General features: G+C 43.5%; 1 protein-coding gene across 1 annotated transcript in view; it reads right to left on the bottom strand.

Annotated features, from left to right (window-relative positions):
• The window catches only part of pth1r (parathyroid hormone 1 receptor), a 94,943-nt gene that overhangs the window by 33,204 nt on the left and 45,914 nt on the right, over nucleotides 1-15,825 (bottom strand). The window contains exons 6-7 of the mRNA XM_041189297.1: nucleotides 8,769-8,863; nucleotides 5,848-6,037 (exon numbers count right to left, since the gene is read on the bottom strand). Of these exons, the coding sequence (XP_041045231.1) occupies nucleotides 5,848-6,037; nucleotides 8,769-8,863 (285 nt within the window). The remainder of the gene's footprint in view (nucleotides 1-5,847; nucleotides 6,038-8,768; nucleotides 8,864-15,825) is intronic.

The raw sequence follows: 15,825 nt of genomic DNA, 5'->3' as shown, positions 1-15,825 counted from the left end.
CTCTGGTGGCTGCTCAGATTTTTTTTATTCTTTCACGGGATGTGAACATCACTGGCATTTGTTGCCCATCCCTAATTATCCTTGAAAAGCTGGTGGTGAGCTGCCTTCTTGAACTGCTTCAGTCCATGTGATGTAGGCACACCTACAGTGCTGTTAAGGAGGGCAAAATCCTAAGGCTGGTGATATTAATTTAACTCTTTAACCTGGGTTCAAAATGAGCCCAGCCTCCTGTGATGCGAGTCTCCTCTATCTGTTGGTCCTGTATGAAATGAGATTGGAATGTCTGACCATGATACCTGTAACCAGAGTCCAAAACTCCCACTAATTTCAACTGGAAAGTCCCACTCATGGAGATTCTTAGGATGTGAACATTGCTGCCAAGGCTCCCCAGAAATTATGGCACCATTGCAGCCCTCAACAGCAGTGAACTTATCAGCGTTCACCGCTATTGAGCTCCACATTTGCCGCTATTGGGATCATAAGATTCGGGCCAATATCTCATGTCTCTCTCAGATATTGTTTTTCATCCCTGGCATCACTCTGCAGAGCCTACACAATGTAGCTCTCTATGATTTTAATGTCCTTTTCTGTAACAGAATGCCCAATAATGCACATATTAATCTAACTGTGACCCAACCATTGCCTTTAATAAATAGTCAGCAGACACTCCGCGTACAAAGTCCAGATCTGTAGCACAGCTGACGATGGCATTATGGAAGTCTGAAGTCCTCTGAGTGAATGTGCAGCATCTTCCTGGCATGGCCCTTGCTGTACCCCATGCTGGGAAGGAAATCACACAAGTGCCCCTGCAAGCATCAGAAGTCTGCCAACTGGTGCTGTCATGATGTCAAACAGCCACACCAGCTGATCTGACACACTATTTACAAACTTGGGCCATCCAACATCTTTAAAAGCCTAAGAAATAGGAGTGGGAATAGACAACATAGCCCATCAAGCCTGCCCTGCCATTCAATATGATCATGGAAGCTTGTCATTTACCAAAGAACATATATTCAGCTTCATGAGGGAACCAACACCACAGTCCTTTTAAGGCCCAGGCACCTAACTTTCAGGTAATATAGGTGAACTTCTGATATTATTTATCTGTAAAGACTATGGAGTGTTTTTGAAGGCGTTGTGGTGAGTTCCCACATTTGGCAAGGTGTGTTGCTGCAAGGTGTTCCAAATGGGGAGGTATGTGGGATAATTTCCCCCCCTTTCTCACATCTTGGCTGATGTATTTTTGAGAAGGAGTGTTTTAACCCCTTGAGTGCTGTGACTTTAAAGAACAGACGTGTCATTGCAGACTCAATGGGCCGAAGGGCCCCTTCTGCACTGTGTGATTCTGTGATTCTGAAACAGACTCTCGTGAGTTTAAATCAAAAGAAAGGATAAATGTTTATTTCTTCCAACACCAAAATGTAGTGCAACAAACATGCACTCCTCACACATACTAGATATAGACACAAGAGAAGATGATTTCTAAAGATGAAACATGCAATTAAATTACTTAAAGGGTAAAATAAACACGTCACTTCTTCAAACAGTCCTTAAGATGGCGGTTGAAACATTGTAAGCCTGAAGAGTTCTCACTTGTTTTCCTGAAGACAATGGTAGTTGGCAGTTTCTGGCTTTTTCAGCTGAAATTGTGGTCGAGCTCCTATTGCCTATCAAATTAATTAGTCCCTCTTCTGTGCCTGAGGCACCTTTTTGAGGCAGGGTCCAATCTTTTGGTATGTGAGAAATGATGTCCCTCAGGTCTTCATATCCCAGTCTGACTCATTGGGCTGCCTTTGTGGATTAATAAGATATTGGCTATCGTCAGTCAGTTTAAGTCATGTGACAACAGTATCAATGTATTCCATTGTCCACACAATGGGCTGATGGCAGATGTAACTGACAGACATGGTGACTTTCCAGAGACATGTTCAGACACAAAGTTAGTCCTTGTCTGTATAGAGATCACAAAATAAGTCACATGACCACTCTGAAGTCCATCTTGTCAAGGTACAGGGTCCATATTCCATGTTTTCTTTCCATAAAGTTAAGTGCACATCTACCAATAAGCTTTACAGGAATATGACTTGACTGTGACGAAAGTCACAGAAGACTTGGTGACATGATCACACAAAGTTTGCAACGGCTATAATGGCATTGGTTGCAGTGTCTCTCGGTCTGGAAGGCAACAGTGAGGTAGACAGAGGCCATGGAACATAGGACACTCTTTGCCCTATACCCTCTGCCAAGTTGGATCTGGACCCCTCCATGCTCCTTGGCAGTGATAAGAGGCTGAATGGCAGGTCGAGCAATGCAACCAACATCTTGGTGTGCATTCTCATTTGTCTTCTCCTATATGCGGAGGTCCAGCGATGTCCTCATCAGAGTCCACTGAAGCAGAACCCATCTCTCCTTCCAGTGAGCTAGTATATGAATTATCCTTTCCCCCAGCCTGGCTGCAGCACACTCATGTCAAATGACTCACCATGTCCAGATCCCAACTCTAATGTAGCATCTAAGGTATGTGCAATGCCAGGATCTGAGTTGGTGAACACACCCCTATCACACCCAACTCCCTCAGCTTCCAAATGGCTCTAGCTATTCAGCTGTGGCAAGAACATCACCCAAACACAGTGCAATGCAATTACTAACATTTTGCCCTCTCTTACAGGACAAGGTCACTCTTAACTGGGAGTAGAACAGAACCAGTGTCAGATCTAGCGATGACCTGCTCAATCAGTGCTGCATTGTCACTCTCTCTCTCTCTCTCTCTCTCCTCCTGGGTGTGCTGTGACTTGGCTGTTGGCAGTCTGCAAAGGAGAAAGCTGGAAGGAGGGATTAAGGAGGAGTAGGGTGAAAAACAGGACATCCATGATCACACCAACAGCAGCTTGCTCACCAGGCCAGGTAGTATGATGAGGGTGAGCTGGGAGTTGAGAAAGGGCATAAGACAGGAACATATTGTAATCCTCAATGCTCTCAGTAACAGCAGATATCATGGGCTCTGTCACAGTCGGACACATGGTTTTTTTTATTCTTTCACAGGACATGGCCATTGCTGGCTAGGCCAGCATTTATTGCCCATTCTAACTGCCCTTGAGAAGTTGGTGGTGAACTGCCTTCTTGAACCACTGCAGCCCATGTTAGCACTCCACAGTGCTGTTAAGGAACGAGCTCCAGGATTTTGACCCAGCAACAATGAAGGAACGGTAATATAGTTCCAAGTCAGGATGCTGTGTGGCTTGGAGGGAAATTTCAGCTGGTGGCATTCCTATGCATCTGCTGCTCTTGTCTTTCTAAGTGGTAGGTCGTGGGTTTGGAAGGTGCTGTCAAAGGAGCCTTGGTGAGTTCCTGTAGTGCATCTTGTAGTGGTACACACTGCTGCCACAATGCATCAGTGGTGGAGCGAGTGAATGCTGAAGATGGTGGGTGTGTGCCATCAAACGGACTGCTTTTTCCTGATGACGTTGAGCTTCTTGAGTTTTGTTGGAGCTGCACTAACCCAGGCAAGTGGGGAGTATTCCATCACACTCCTGACTCATGCCTTGTAGATGGTAGACATGCTTTGGGGCATCAGGAGGTGAGTTAGTCACTGCAGAATTTCTAGTCTCTTATCTCCTCTTGTAGCCACAGTTAGTCTAGTTAAGGTTTTGTTCAATGGTAACTCCCAGGATATTGATTGAGGGAGATTCAGTGATGGTAATGCCATTGAATGTCAAGGGAAGATGGTTAGCTTCCCTCTTGTTGGAGATGGTCATTGCCTGGCACTTGTGTGGTGTGAATGTTACTTGCCACTTGTCAGCCTAATCCAGAAAACCATCTCCTCCCTAGGGTTAGGAGATGCAGGCAGTTTTCTCCCTCACTGGTTCTGCTCTACTGCCAGTAAAGGGTGACCAGCTGAATAGCTGGAGGCATTTGGAAGCTGAGGGAGTTGGGTGTGAGACTGTCATCATTGCAATGTTTGTGGGGGTGAGGTGGAGTATCTGAATGTTAGACATGAGTCCTGAGTGTCAGGAATTGTGGCTGGATGAGTGATAGAGCAGTGGTTCAGTGGGCAGAGTGAAAGGTTGGTGGAGTGGTGAATAGGAGATGTCATGTGACATTCACTGACCTTGACTGTCATGTCATGTGAGGCCATTAAACCTCTTGTGACGCTGCAGCCAAGCCCTCAGAGCCATCTGCTCCATTCCCTTTGGAGAGTGGTCCTTGAGGGCCACCTAGTCCCCTGAATGGCCTCTTGCAGGCATCTCCAGCACTAAGGCCTCTGCATCTCATTATATGAGCCCTCTGTCTTCCCTAGTACCCCATTGTGCAGCTCCTACTTGCACCCAGTGCCAGTACAGGCAGTTAACTGCAGTTCCTTTCTACAGAATGCAGTTCCCCTTTAAAATGGACAGGCTGCCATTAAGACAACAGTAGATGCACTATGTGCTCTCTGCAAATGCTGCTTGTCCCCTTGCTAGCACTCAGGCAGCCAGTAGCATGGCCCTATTGAGGCAAACACCATAATCTGGTAAATGAGGAGACAGCACCAAGCTTGTGTACTATATACTGCCATGGCAATGGAAATAGGCTAATCATAACTAGCACACCCAAAAATGCCATGGAGCAAATTTTAGTCCACAATGTCTAAGTTTACGTGCAATTAATCAACCTTGGATAAGATGCTGGGTGGTAGTGATAGCTGTGGAACGGGATAGTAATGAGGCCTCTAGAACTGGAGGGTAACGATGCCTCTGAAACTGAAGGATAATGATGGGTCTGGAATTGGAGAGTAATAACGGTTGTGGAACTATTGCCCCTCCAATTTTCCCATATCACAGAAACATAGAAACATAGGAAATAGGAGCAGGGGTAGGTCATTCAGCCCTTCGAGTCTGCTCCACCATTCATTATGATCTTGGCTGATCATCCAACTCAATAGCCTGCTCCAGCTTTCTCCCCATATCCTTTGATCCCTTTCGCCCCAAGAGTTATATCTAACTCCTTCTTGAAAACATACAATGTTTTGGCCTCAACTACTTTCTGTGGTAGCGAATTCCACAGGCTTACCACTCTCTGGGTAAAGAAATTTCTCCTCATCTCAGTCCTAAATGGTCTACCCTGTATCCTCAGACCGTGACCCCTGGTTCTGGACTCCCTCACCATTGGGATCGCCCCTCCTGTATCTACCCTGTCTAGTCCTGTTAGAATTTTATAGGTTTCTATGAGACCCCCCTCATTCTCCTGAACTCCAGTGAATATAATCCTAACTCAACCTCTCCTCATATGTCCATCCCACCATCCCAGGAATCAGTCTGGTAAACCTTCGCTGCATTCCCGCTATAGCAAAAACATCCTTCCTCAGATAAGGAGACCAAAACTGCACACAATATTCTAGGCGTGGTCTCACCAAGGCCCTGTATAATTGCAGCAAGACATCCCTGCTCCTGTAATTGAATCCTCTCGCTATGTAGGCCAACATACCATTTGCCTTCTTTACCGCCTGCTGCACCTGCTTACCTTCAGTGATTGATGTACGAGGATACCCAGGTCTCGTTGCCTCTCTCTCAATTTATAGCCATTCAGATAATAATCCGCTTTCCTGTCCTTGCTATCAAAGTGGGAAACCTCACATTTATCCACATTATACTGCATCTGCCATGCATTTGCCCACTCACTCGGTTTGTCCAAATCACACTGAAGCATTTCTGCATCCTCTTCACAGCTCAACCTCTTACCCAGCTTTGTGTCATAAGGAAAGTTGTGAGTGAGAATGTGTAAGAAATAATGCAGAATTGCAAAAAAAATTAGTAGCATCTGAGTGTTTGGAATTTAAGAAGTGCCTTACCAATAGAAGGTGTCACTTACATACTGAGACTTGTCTTGAGATGGAGGAGCATCGTTTATGGATTTCAGATCCTCCAAGTCAACACCTTCCAGATCTAAGAATGCTGTCTCTGAGTATAGCACTGCATCCTTCACAAAGATACTGATGGCTCGGAGCATGAAGGACACAAAGAGATGGATGTGGATGTAGTTCCTGGTACAGTGTAGGCGTCTGTGAGAGGATGGCAACATGTGAACAAGGGTTAATGTGGGTCAATCCACTTTAAGGAAGCCAAGTGTCTATAGTAACCCAATGCTAAAATCTCTTGTCATTCCCCCATATCCTGCAGAAGCCAACCAACACTGTCCAATCTCAATAAATAAGGTCCCTCATGCACAAGAACTTCCATGAATAGTGCCCCCTGTAGCCAACTTGTTTATATTTCCTTTTGTGTGTAAATAGCTGGCATTGATGTAGAAAATCTCATACCTAGTTGCTTCACTCATCAAGTGCCAGAAGTTCAAGCCCCAATCCAGAGACTTGAGCACAAAATCTAGAAGGACACTCTAGTGAAGAACTGATTCTGTCTTTTGAATGTGACATTAGACCTGTCTACCCTCTCAAGTGAATATAAAAATTGCTGTTTCTTCATCATAATAGTATCATGGGATCTTCACAGCTCAACCTCTTACCCAGCTTTGTGTCATAAGGAAAGTTGTGAGTGAGAATGTGTAAGAAATAATGCAGAATTGCAAAAAAAATTAGTAACATCTGAGTGTTTGGAATTTAAGAAGTGCCTTACCAATAGAAGGTGTCACTTACATACTGAGACTTGTCTTGAGATGGAGGAGCATCGTTTATGGATTTCAGATCCTCCAAGTCAACACCTTCCAGATCTAAGAATGCTGTCTCTGAGTATAGCACTGCATCCTTCACAAAGATACTGATGGCTCGGAGCATGAAGGACACAAAGAGATGGATCCTGACCAATCCTGACCAATACTTATCGCTCAAAAAATAGAGACAGTATAAAATAAAAGGTACAACTCTAAAGACGTGGACAAGCAGAGGGACCTACGTGTATATGATCAGGAGTCATGAAAGCTGGAAGGACAGGCTGAGAGAGCAGTTAATAAAGCATACAGTATCCTGGACTTTATTAATAGGGGCATAGAGAACAAAAGCAAGGAGGTTATGTTGAACTTGTATAAGACACTAGTTAGACCTTAGCTGGAGTATTGCGTCCAGTTCTGGATGCCGCATTTTAGGAAGGATGTGAAGGCATTGGAAAGAATGCTAAAGAGGTTTAAGGATTAGAAACTTCAGCTATGAAGATAGATTGTAGAAGTTGGGACTCTTTTCCTTGGAGGAAAGAAGGCTGAGGATTTGGTGAAAGTTTTCAAAATCATGAGGGGCCTAGTCAGAGTGGATAAGGAGAAACTGTTCCCGCTTGTGAAAGGATTGAGAATGAGAGGGCACAGATTTAAAATAATTGGCAGAAGAAGCAAAAGCGATATAAGAAAAAAATTGTTTCACACAGCGAGTGGTTTGGGTCTGGAATGTATTGCCTGCGAATATGTTGGAGGCAGGTTCAATCAAGGCATCCAAGAGGGAATTAGATGATTATGTGAAAAGAAACAATCTACAGGGTTACAGGGAGAAGGCAGGAGAATGGCACTCGGTGAAATGCTCACTCAGAGAGTCGGTGCAGGCACGATGGACAGAATGGCCTCCTGAGCTGTAACAATTCTGTGATTCTGTGATTAAACATCACAGAGACAGATTATCTGGTCTTTATCATTGTTCTTTGTGAGAATTTGCTTTGAGCAAATTGGCTGCCGTGTTTTCTACATTACAACAGAACTAATTAACTAACTGTGAAGTGTTTTGCGAAGTCCTGAGGTAATGAAGGCATTGTATATACACAAGTATTTCTTGGATTTTCCTCTTGTCACAAAATTAGAAACTTATGAGCTCAGTATCCTATTCCAGGACATGAACATCTAATCTAGGCTGATACTTCATGAAGTACTGAAGAATTGCTGGACTGTTAGTAATGCCTTCTCCACTAAACCTATCCCATCATGTGAATGTAAAAGATTCCACAGCACTGTTTAAAGAGGAGCAAGGAACTGTGATGGCTAACAATACTTTCTCAACCAACACCACAAAACAACTAAAATCCAGACTAAACAGTCATTTACTGTTTCTGGGGCCTTAATTGTCACGTACAACATGACTGCCAAGTTTGCCTATGGAACTAACTGGCTGCCATTCAAAAGTAACTCAATGGCTGTAAAGTGCTATGGAATGTGATCACAATGTGATTTTCTTTTATCCAGATGCAAGTTCTTCCTTTCAAAATAAGGATAATGTCTTCACCTCCATCCCAGTACGAGCAAGGAAATGAAGCTGCTCTACCAACCTTTCCCATACTCACGACTGCTGACCTATCATGATTATAAATTTCCTTAATCCCTATTGCCCCACCCGCCACCAGACCCTACCACCCCCCTACACCCCCGCCCTGACCCCCACCCCCGCAGCCGCACCCCTACAGCCTTGTAAGCTCTTGGAGAGGCAAAAAAAAGGCCCAAGCTTTAAAGGGAAAAATCTCTGTAAATTCTTCTCCAAGCTCTCAGGTGATGAAAAGCAGGCCAGGAGACCATATTGATCATCTTTACATTGTCCGTTACTCCACCCATTTCATTTGTGATGTGAGCTCTGCACCAACCAAGCTTTCTATTGAAGGCATGAAGCTATCATTTGTCCTTCCACAAGGCTCTCTTTGAGTCATCTTTTCATTTGAGTAGGTTCATAATTTTAAAACCTTCCAAAAGAAAACTGCAGATGAAGCACACAATGATGATAAGCCCCCCCCCCACTTCTCCTCAGCTACTTAAACCTCGAATGAGATCCAAATTCTTCTGTTAATTAAGATGAATTAGATGACACTTTTTACCTGAAGTATCCTAGTATAATCACAGCTACAGTCAACGAGCTTAATGAAATAGAATATCCCACTGTGTAGATGAGGTACAGACGATCAAAGGTGTCCTGCAAGAAAGTAATAAAATGTCATAGGTTGTGGTTAACAGTAGCCACAAGACACAAGCATGTAGAGAGCTGCCATCTGCACCATACTGCACAGTAATTGATGTGTGACAGTTCATGCTACAAGTGTAATGTATGTGGGCAGGAAGTACTGAAGTACTTCAAATCCCTAGAATTTGCCCTGGCTATTATAGACATAGCATGAGAACTGAGGCAGTTGGTGTTTTTGCAACATATAGAATTAATGTACACATTACAACAATATATACTCCCTTTCAGCGTTGGTAGGTACCTTGATTCTCTATCTCTTTCTCTGTATCTCAATGTCTCTTTGATTTACAATCCCATATCTCACCGTATATACAGGACTCTGAATGAACTCCTAGATTCATAATCCCAAATTTCACTGTATATACAGGACTTTGCAGAAAATAATGAAATATCACAGGCAGTGCTTACAAGACACAAACATGCAGGGAGCTGCCATCAACACAATAATTTATTCTTTTATGGGACATGGGCGTCACTGGAAAAGCCAGCATTTTTTGCTTGTCTCTAATTGCCCTTAAACTGAGTGGTTGCCAGGCCAATTTAGAAGAAGTCAATTACAATACTGTAAATAAAAACAAAAAATTGCAGATGCTGGAAATCCAAAACAAAAACAGAATTACCTGGAAAGACGCAGCAGGTCTGGCAGCATCGGCGGAGAAGAAAAGAGTTGACGTTTCGAGTCCTCATGACCCTTCAACAGAACTGAGTGAAATTAGGAGAGGGATGAAATATAAGCTGGTTTAAGGTCGGTGGGGGGGTGAGTGGGGGAAGAATAAAATGAAACTGGGGGCACGCCACACACACACCGCCCCCCCCCACCTTAAACCAGCTTATATTTCACCCCTCTCCTAATTTCACTCAGTTCTGTTGAAAGGTCATGAGGACTCGAAATGTCAACTTTTTTCTTCTCCGCCGATGCTGCCAGACCTGCTGAGTTTTTCCAGGTAATTCTGTTTTTGTTTTACATTACTGTAAATCTGGAGTCATGTGTAGGCCCAACCAGGTAAGGACATTAGTGAACCAGATGGGTTCTTATGACAACTGATAGTTTCATCGTCACTATTGTGGTGACTAGCTTTATATTCCAGGTTTATTAACTGAATTTTAAATTCCATCAGTAGCCATGGTGGGATTTGAATCCATCTACCCAGAGCATTGGTCTGGACCTCTAGATTACAAGTCCAATGACATTACCATGACATTACCATCACTAACTTGAGCAACTGATAGTTCACCCTATGAATGAAATGTATGGAGGTGAAGGACTACTGAAGGACAGTTTTCAAAGTTATAACTCTATTCTACAGCCACTTAGAAAGTGCACTGATCATATAGTTATAGAATGAGATATGATCAAGCAGTTTGTATTATAAAATACTCAATAATGCAATACACTAAATCAATATGTGATTTGCAAAAATATGTAATCCTTTTCAGTTCAGTGTTAATGCATGTCTGTTATCTATCTCTTTCTCTGTATCTCAGTCTCTCCTAGGGTCGCAATTCCAGATTTCATTGCGTATACAGAACTTTAAATGAACACTGGATTAACAATTCCAGATCTCACAATATATATTGGCTACTGAATCGACTCCTTGATTTATTATTGATGGTTTTTCAGTGTTATCATGCATCTGAATGGACTCTATTTCCTACATTTCAACAATGACTACACTTCAAAGTAGTTCTCTGGCTGTAAAATGCTCTGGATGTCCTGAAGTCATGAAAGATGCAATATGAATACAATTTTTCATTTTCTGTTTTGTTCTTTCTTTTCCTTTCTTACTTTCTTTCCTCCTTTCTTTCTCCTAGATTCATAGGGCTAGATTTCCTCAGCCTTGGGCCAACCCCAAAGACCTTTAAAAGAGGCAGCCAGGACCCAGGTGCAGAAGTCCCACTCCCATTTCCAGAAGATCCCATTTTTGCTGGCAGGGGGGAGCAGGCAGGATATGAATCACACAGGCTGGAAACCCGAACTCAACAGGGCCATCTGAATTAGTGCTGAGTTCAAACAGGCCCCATTTTTCTTGTTCCAAGGATCTTAACCCAAAGTGTAGGAGTCATGAATTTATGGAGTATTAGTTAACACTCCTGAAGAGCAGATGAAGCCTGTTTAAGTGTCATGAACTCAAGTTATTTAAATACCCAACCCTTAAAAGATGAAAAAGAGCTGCAGCTGTCAGCTAGGATATAAAAAACACCGTCTGCTGGAGTGCACTAATTGAGAAGCCATCTGGTGTAGCTTAGAAAAAAAAACACCTGCTCCTACAATTTCAATAGACTCCATTGTTGACATTTGCCAAGGGCTACTATTACAGCTGAGCCCATTATGAAAGCTTGGCTGAGTTTCAAATGCTTCATGACTTGGTCATGTATCACCATTCTTTCATAGCAGCTGAGTCAAAATTCAAACACACCCTACCCCACCTAACAATATTCCAAAGTACCTTCATTAAATGGGCTGCATCAGATTCATGAACATTACCAGAAACATCCATATCCCAAGAACCCCAAGTAAAAAAGGGAGATAGAAAGTCTACAAGGGAGTGTGTTAAAGGACTAGTAAATAATATCAAATCAAATATTAAGGATTTTAAGATGTGCATAAAATGTAAAAAAAATACTTAGAGAGAGTAGGAGACAGGGCAGAGGAGAGAGTCTTAATTTGGGGGAAGAAAGCATGGTGGAGATATTAAGTAAATATTTTGCATTGGTTTTTAACAAATGATGATGGAAGTGAAAAAGCAGGTCTACTGGGGGGAACATGAACAGTTTCTGAAGAGGACTGTAGAAAGGAACTGATTGTGAAAGGAATAGCAGAAATCAGGGTAGATATCATTATTTTTACAGGCAGGATGAGGGTTAATTTAAACAGTAAGATAAAAGCAAAATTCTGCAGCTGCTGGAAATCTGAAATGAAAACAGAAAATGCTGGAAAAACTCAACAGGTCTAGCAGCATCCGTGGAGAGAGAAACAGAGTTAATGCTTTGAGTCCATATGACCCTTCTTCAGAGCTGAAAAGTAGAAATGTGATTAAATTTATACTGGTAATAGGGTGGGGGGGGGCTGGTGGTGGTGTGGAGCAGGTGAAGCTGGATAGAAGACCAGCGAGAGGTGGGGACAAAGGAGAGATAGACAAAGATGTCATGAACTGGACTAAAAAAGGTGCCGATAGTGGTGTAAAAGTAAGAAAGCAGAATGTGGTAATAGCAGAAAAAGGGTGGGATTGTGTGAAAGAACAACATGGAACAAGTAACAGATGGCCCTATAGGGGATGGGGTGGAGGGAGGGGGCAGTGGTGGGGGAAAAAAGGATAGTAAATGGGATAGATAGGGGGGATAAAAAAGGGGATAAAACCATGGATAAATGAATAAAAATAAAAATAAGTGGATAAAAAACAAAAAATGAATGTAGAAAAAAGGGGATTTAAAAAGGGGTAGGAATAGGGGAGAGACTTCATGTCTGAAGTTGCTGGACTCAATGTTAAGTCCAGAAGGCTGTAAAGTGCCTAATCGGAAGATGAGGTGCTCTTCCTCCAGTTTGCATTGGGCTTCACTGGAACATTGCAGCAGGCCAAGGAAGGATGTGTGGGCATGAGAGCAGGGTGGTGTTATGAAATGCCAAGCGACGGGAAGGTCTTAGTCATGCTTGCGGACAGACCAGAGGTGTTCCACAAAGCAGTCACCCAGTCTGCATTTGGTCTCCCCGATGTAGAAGAGACTGCATTGAGAGCAGCAATGCAGTAGACCAAACTTCACCTGAAAGGAGTGTTTGGGCCCTTGAACGATGAGGAGGGAGAAGGTAAAGGGGTAGGTGTTGCACCTTCTGCGATTGCATGGGAAGATGTCATGGGAAGGGGACGAGGTGTTGGGAGTGATGGAGGAGTGGACCAGGGTGCCTAAAGGAAATGGTCCTGACAGAATGCTGACAGAGGGAGGAGTGAGGGGAAGATGAGTTTGGTCATGGGATCATCCTGGAGTTGGCGGAAATGTTGGAGGATGATCTTTTGAATGCAGAAGCTGGTGGGGTGAAAAGGGGACAAGGGGGACCCTATCATGGTTCTGGGTGGGAGAGGAAGGTGTGAGGGCAGAGGAGACCCTGATTTCTGATTTCTCTTCCCCCTTTATAAGTGGTGATTTGCTTCCCCCTTTATAAGCGGTGGCATATTTCCCAGCCTCTCAGTTTTGGTGTGATCCAGTTATCTATTAATAACCCTGCAGCAGACTCAAGATAGGATGAACTCAAAGGATTAGTTTATTTACACAGACTCAAATGTGGGAGGAGGGGTAGCAACTTTGCCTCCTTTGCACTCACATAATAAGAGAGGGATAGAGAAAAGAAAGATTTACAGGGCAAAGAACACAGACCAAAGAATTATTGTTTCATTTGAGTCCAAAGTCCAGACTCAAAGTCCAATGAGGTATTCCATAATGGAGGTTGACAGGTTGAAAACCAATGCTGTATAATTCAATTTTCCAGTGGAGTTGACTTCGCACAATGGTACAGAATTTCCAGCAGAAACAATGTAGATGGGGCCAAGTATCCCATCTGGGAAGAGCTCCTTTTCTGTGCTGCTTGTAGATGTAAAAATGGCAGACTGAGTTTTCAGTACAGCAAGGCAATATAACAGGTTTCATCAGCTGGAGTTTCTTGTCACATGACTCCCACCTCTCCACTCTGGCACTGACAAAGGGTGCGCGTCCCTTTGTCTGTGTCCCTGAGATTGTTAAATGTTCTAACTATTAAGAGTTGAAAGGAAGGTTGCGGGGTCTTTTGTCCTAACAGACGAATAGGCTCAGTTGGCCAGGTCTGGCTTATGAAATGCAGATGGCCTTTGTATAGCTCTCCTTGAATTTGGTCTCTGCAGCTCACAGGGATTGTTTGTTTCTCTTCAGAGATAAAGACGTGCAAGTTTCTGCCATACTGCCATGTTAGCTTTTTTTTCAGTTCCATGGGTACATGTAGTTTCAGCCATTTTAAAAGGTCATTGTCCAGTTTTTAAAATTTTAGAAATTAGCGATGAGCAAAATATCTAGTGTGAAGTCTTTGTCCCCTGACAGTCCTCATGGCCTCAAACAAAAAATGAATTACATTTCATTTTTATAATGTTGCCTGATGATGAAAGAATAGCTGGTAAAGGAGTATGCAGGCATTCTCTCATTCACGTCCACATCAGACACACAGCTAGCTGGGACAATAGCAACTCCCTGCAGCATTTTCTTTTTGGGGTTTAAATCCAGGTTAATGGGCCTCTTTTCTTTTGCTGGCTAACACCAGCCAAATCATTCCCAAGGGTGAAATCAATCCCTGTTACTGGTAGTTCAGGGATGACTCCTACCGTGACAGGGCCTGAAAGAAGGTCACAGTTATGGAGGGGTGCAAACACAAACCCTCCTCCCACTCCACTAATCAGGGCTTTGGTCTTCAGGGGGGACTCGGGGGTAGGTTTAACTTTCCTTCCAACATGAAGGACTGAGTGTCCCCTGTGTCCTGGATCAGTACAATGGACTTGCTCACATTTTGGGACGAGTAGGGAGACACTGTTCCTGAAAGGACAAAACTCCGAAAGCTCTCTGGGAGTCTGTCTGGCTCAGTGCCATGTCCTCCAAAGGGTAAGTTTCTATAGCAAGAGTCTGCCTTCTCTGCTACACTACCCATTGGGGTGCCTTTTGGGGAGTAATCATATGGATCCTATTAGACCAACATTCTTCCCTCACAATCTACAAACATAAGAAATAGGAGCAGAAGTAGGCCATTTAGCCCCTCGAGCCTGCTCCACTATTCAATAAGATCATGGCTGATCCAGCACTCAGGCCTGGTATAGCTTATTTTACTGCAATGGGAACACATTGGTCTCTGGAGGTTATACCTCCATCCAGGCTGCAGGAGGGCATCATGCACCCTCCTTTGTGTTTTCTTTTCTGGATGGGGGCCATTCCTTTCTAGATTGCCCTGCTTAACTTTCCAATGGTTTGAAAAGGGTCTGCCTGAGTTTCCGGGCCAATATGTAAGATCATAGCTGTCAGCTGTGACAGCTTCATCCCTGGCTGTGACGATTATCTGCTCCTCGAAGTTAATCGCAGGTTGGAGTGTAGGCAATTTTTGAATTTCTCCGACAATATGAACTCATGCAGCCCCTCATAGGTGCATGGAACTCTTAGAGATCTTACCCAATGGTCAAACGCGATTTGCTTCAGCTGTTCGAACTTAATGTAGGTTTGAGTTGGCTTCTTACGAGCATTCCGGAATTGCTGGCAATATGCCTCCAGGCCTAACACATATGCACTTAGGATGGCAGCCTTGGTCTGCTCATAGACACATCAGGGGTCAGCATGGAGTAGACCTCTTGGGCTCTCCCTGACAGCTGTCCTTGAATTAAAAATGTCCAGATATCTGTTGGCCATTTTAGCTATCATGCTACTTTCTCAGAAGTGGCGAAAAATGACTCCACAACCCTCTCTTCAAGTTTGGGAATGAATCTTGCATACTTGAGTGCTTCATAGGGTGATTCCAGGTTAGAGGGATAGGGGATGTTACTGGGTAGAGATATTTTTCCTTGCAGCTTCCAGCTGTCTTATCTATCTCTCAGTTTGAGCTGCTAGCTCCATTTCCAATTTTCGGAGCTGGAATTCTTCTCTCTCCTTTTCTCTCTCTCTCTTTCCCTCTTTTGTTCCCTCTCCTTAAATTCTAGCTGTAATTTGAGCTTTTCCAGCTTGAATTGGGTTAGAGGAGTGGAATCTGAGTCATGGTTGAGCTCTACATCTAACTGATCTACCGGTAACGTGAGATCCAAAACTTCTACCAACAATTGAATCAGTTCACTTCTCCACTTTACTGGGCACTATACCTCTTTAGCTATAGCTTTTAGTTGCTCTGCGCTAAGGGCCGCTAATGTTTCATTATTCAAATTTCC

Source organism: Carcharodon carcharias, chromosome 6 (genome assembly GCF_017639515.1).
Source record: "Carcharodon carcharias isolate sCarCar2 chromosome 6, sCarCar2.pri, whole genome shotgun sequence".
Lineage (NCBI taxonomy): Eukaryota > Metazoa > Chordata > Chondrichthyes > Lamniformes > Lamnidae > Carcharodon > Carcharodon carcharias.
Note: the sequence above shows the minus strand (reverse complement) of the source record. Positions and strands in the feature narration are given on the sequence as shown.